This window comes from Jaculus jaculus, chromosome X (genome assembly GCF_020740685.1).
Source record: "Jaculus jaculus isolate mJacJac1 chromosome X, mJacJac1.mat.Y.cur, whole genome shotgun sequence".
NCBI lineage: Eukaryota > Metazoa > Chordata > Mammalia > Rodentia > Dipodidae > Jaculus > Jaculus jaculus.
Genome location: NC_059125.1, coordinates 86,750,474 through 86,755,551, shown reverse-complemented (window position 1 = coordinate 86,755,551; position 5,078 = coordinate 86,750,474). Strand labels below are relative to the sequence as shown.

The 5,078-nt window shown below is 59.2% G+C and overlaps 1 protein-coding gene across 1 annotated transcript; it reads left to right on the top strand.

The window, feature by feature from the left end:
- Window positions 1–540: 540 nt before the first annotated feature.
- LOC123456549 (serine-aspartate repeat-containing protein F-like) lies at window positions 541–4,264 on the top strand. Its single transcript, XM_045139906.1, has 2 exons — window positions 541–1,983; window positions 2,129–4,264. Exons 1-2 carry the CDS (start codon window positions 541–543, stop codon window positions 4,262–4,264), a joined length of 3,579 nt encoding a protein of 1,192 aa, XP_044995841.1.
- The last annotated feature ends 814 nt before the right edge of the window (window positions 4,265–5,078 follow it).

Sequence of the window (5,078 nt, the reverse complement as noted above, 5' to 3'; positions counted from 1 at the left end):
ACAGACATGCGTACAGACGGACAGACTCACAGATGGATGAACGGAAAGACACGCAGACGGACAGACGGACGGAAAGACGGACAGACGGACATACGTACAGACGGACGGACGGACTCGCGGACAGACAGACGGATGGACAGGCGGACAGATGGACACACGGACGGACGGATGGATGGACGGACAGATGGACGGACGGACAAGCGGACACAAGGACAGACGGACACGCGTATAGACGGATGGACTCGCTGACGGACAGACAGATGGACACGCGGAGAGATGGATGGACACATGGCCGGCCGGCCGGCCAGACTGACGGACAGACGGTGGGACGGACAGACAGACACAGGGACAGACGGTCATGCGTACAGATGGATGGACTCGGAGACGGACGAATGGACGGACACGCGGAAGGACAGATGGATGGACATATGAACAGACAGACACAAGGACAGACGGACACGCATACAGATAGATGGACTCGCAGACGGACGAACGGACGGACACGTGGACGGACAGACGGACAGACAGACGGACAGACAGATGGACGGGCACACGGACAGACAGACGGACGGACAGACGGACACAAGGACAGATGGACACGCGTACAGATGGACGGACTCGCAGACGGACGAACGGACAGACACACGGACGGACAGATGGACAGACGGACGGACGGACAGACGGACACATGTACAGAGGAACAGACTCAGAGACAGGCGAACGGATGGACACGCGGATGGACAGACGGACAGACAGACGGACAGACGGACTCAAGGACAGACGGACGGACTCGCAGACAGACGAACGGACGGACACATGGATGGACAGACGGATGGATGGATGGACAGATGGACAGATGGACACAAGGACAGACGGACACGCGTACAGACGGACGGACTCGCAGACGGACGAACGGACAGACACGCGGACGGACAGACGGACGGACAGATGGACACAAGGACAGACGGACACGTGTACAGAGGAACAGACTCAGAGACAGATGAACGGATGGACACGCGGATGTACAGACGGATGGACAGACAGACAGACGGACACAAGGACAGACGGACGGACTCGCAGACGGACGAACGGACGGACACGTGGACGGACATACGGACAGATGGACACAAGGACAGACGGACATACGTACAGACAGACGGACGGACTCGCAGACGGACAGACGGATGGACACGCGGACAGATGGACACACGGACAGACGGATGGATGGACAGACGGACAGACAGACACAAGGACAGACGGACACACGTACAGACGGACGGACTCGCAGACAGACGAACGGACGGACACGTGTACGGACAGACGGACGGACAGACGGACAGACATACACAAGGACAGATGGACGGACTCGCAGACAGACGAACGGACGGACACATGGATGGACAGACGGACGGACGGACGGACAGACGGACACAAGGACAGATGGACACACGTACAGACGGACGGATGGACACGCGGACGTTTGGACGGACACATGGCCGGCCAGCCAGCCACACTGATGGACAGACGGAGGGACGGACAGACAGACACAAGGACAGACGCTCAGATGGATGGACTCGGAGATGGACAGACTCGCTGATGGACAGACGGATGGACACGCGGACAGATGAACACAAGGACGTACAGATGGATGGACAGATGGATGAACAGACACAAGGACAGACGGACAGACTCGGAGACGGACGAACGGACGAACACGCAGACGGACAGACGGACACAAGGACAGACGGACATACGTACAGACGGACGGACGGACTCGCGGACAGACAGACGGATGGACAGGTGGACAGATGGACACACGGACGGACAGATGGATGGACGGACAGATGGACGGACGGACAAGTGGACACAAGGACAGACGGACACGCGTATAGACGGATGGACTCGCTGACAGACAGACGGATGGACACGCGGAGAGATGGATGGACACATGGCCGGCCGGCCGGCCAGACTGACGGACAGACGGTGGGACGGACAGACAGACACAGGGACAGACGGTCATGCGTACAGATGGATGGACTCGGAGACGGACGAATGGACGGACACGCGGAAGGACAGATGGATGGACATATGAACAGACAGACACAAGGACAGACGGACACGCATACAGATAGATGGACTCGCAGACGGACGAACGGACGGACACGTGGACGGACAGACGGACAGACAGACGGACAGACAGATGGACGGGCACACGGACAGACAGACGGACGGACAGACGGACACAAGGACAGATGGACACGCGTACAGATGGACGGACTCGCAGACGGACGAACGGACAGACACACGGACGGACAGATGGACAGACGGACGGACGGACAGACGGACACATGTACAGAGGAACAGACTCAGAGACAGGCGAACGGATGGACACGCGGATGGACAGACGGACAGACAGACGGACAGACGGACTCAAGGACAGACGGACGGACTCGCAGACAGACGAACGGACGGACACATGGATGGACAGACGGATGGATGGATGGACAGATGGACAGATGGACACAAGGACAGACGGACACGCGTACAGACGGACGGACTCGCAGACGGACGAACGGACAGACACGCGGACGGACAGACGGACGGACAGATGGACACAAGGACAGACGGACACGTGTACAGAGGAACAGACTCAGAGACAGATGAACGGATGGACACGCGGATGTACAGACGGATGGACAGACAGACAGACGGACACAAGGACAGACGGACGGACTCGCAGACGGACGAACGGACGGACACGTGGACGGACATACGGACAGATGGACACAAGGACAGACGGACATACGTACAGACAGACGGACGGACTCGCAGACGGACAGACGGATGGACACGCGGACAGATGGACACACGGACAGACGGATGGATGGACAGACGGACAGACAGACACAAGGACAGACGGACACACGTACAGACGGACGGACTCGCAGACAGACGAACGGACGGACACGTGTACGGACAGACGGACGGACAGACGGACAGACATACACAAGGACAGATGGACGGACTCGCAGACAGACGAACGGACGGACACATGGATGGACAGACGGACGGACGGACGGACAGACGGACACAAGGACAGATGGACACACGTACAGACGGACGGATGGACACGCGGACGTTTGGACGGACACATGGCCGGCCAGCCAGCCACACTGATGGACAGACGGAGGGACGGACAGACAGACACAAGGACAGACGCTCAGATGGATGGACTCGGAGATGGACAGACTCGCTGATGGACAGACGGATGGACACGCGGACAGATGAACACATGGACGTACAGATGGATGGACAGATGGATGAACAGACACAAGGACAGACGGACAGACTCGGAGACGGACGAACGGACGAACACGCAGACGGACAGACGGACACAAGGACAGACGGACATACGTACAGACGGACGGACGGACTCGCGGACAGACAGACGGATGGACAGGTGGACAGATGGACACACGGACGGACAGATGGATGGACGGACAGATGGACGGACGGACAAGTGGACACAAGGACAGACGGACACGCGTATAGACGGATGGACTCGCTGACAGACAGACGGATGGACACGCGGAGAGATGGATGGACACATGGCCGGCCGGCCGGCCAGACTGACGGACAGACGGTGGGACGGACAGACAGACACAGGGACAGACGGTCATGTGTACAGATGGATGGACTCGGAGACGGACGAATGGACGGACACGCGGAAGGACAGATGGATGGACATATGAACAGACAGACACAAGGACAGACGGACACGCATACAGATAGATGGACTCGCAGACGGACGAACGGACAGACACGTGGACGGACAGACGGACAGACAGACAGACAGACGGACGGGCAGACGGACGGACATGCGAGTGGTCACGTGTACAGATGGACAGATGGACACGTGGACGGACGGATCGACATGCGGAAAGACAGGTGGATGGACGGGTGGACACGCAGACGGACATACACTCGAACAGACGGACAGATTGACGGATGGATGGACACAAGGACCTACAGATATGCCAACAGATGGACACGTGGACGGACGGACAGGTGGACGGACGGACATGCAGACCAATGGACGGACATGAGGACAGATGGAGGGACACGCGGACCGACTGATGGACACGAGGACGGACGACTTGAAAGGTGGACAGATGGGCAGAAGGACGGGCGGACACGCAGACACAAGGACACAAGGGCGGACGGGCCAATACGCAGATGGACAGGTGGACGGAAGGGCAGGTAGACGGATGGAGATGTAGACAGATGGGTGGACAGAAGGGTGGGCAAACGGATGGAAACAAAGACAGACGGGCAGACGGATGGGCACGCGGAAGGACAGACACGCGGACAGATGGACAGACAGAGAGAAATGCAGACAGACGGACACACGGACAAACGGACAGACGGATGGAGATGCAGACGGACGGGCGGACACGCGGAAGGACAGACACGAGGACAGACGGACACACGGACGGACGTGCGGATGGACGGGCGGGCGGATGAACGGACACGCGGACGGACGGGCGGATGGATGGGCACGCGGAAGGATGAACATGCGGATGGACGGAGACGTGGAAGGACAGACGCGGATGGAAGGACGGACATGCGTATGGACAGACAGATGGATGGACACACGGACAAAAGGACGGATGGACACACGGACGGACGGACAGACACGCAGACGGACGGACATGTGGAAGGAAGGACATGCGGAGAGATTGACACACTGACGGACAGGCGGACGGAAGGGCAGGCGGACAGATGGAGACGCAGACAGATGGGCAGACGGAAGGGCGGGCGGACAGACGGAGATGTAGACAGACGGGTGGACGGAAGGGTGGGCGAACGGACGGAGACGCAGACGAATGGGCAGACGGATGGGCACGCGGAAGGACGGACACACGGATGGACGGACAGACAGAGAGAAACGTGGACAGAGGGACACACGGACAGACGGACAGACGGACAGACACGAGAATGGTCACGCATACAGACGGATGGACGCACACAAGGACGGATGGACACGCGGACAGAAGCACACATGGACGGACTCGTGG

What these genes read in the sequence shown, in the direction of transcription:
- LOC123456549 (XM_045139906.1), top strand. Translation starts at nt 541, where the DNA reads ATGGACGGGCACACGGACAGACAGACGGACGGACAGACGGACACAAGG. An exon ending in GCCAGACTGACGGACAGACG is followed by an intron (nt 1,984 to 2,128) that starts GTGGGACGGACA and finishes ACACGCATACAG; the next exon opens with ATAGATGGACTCGCAGACGG.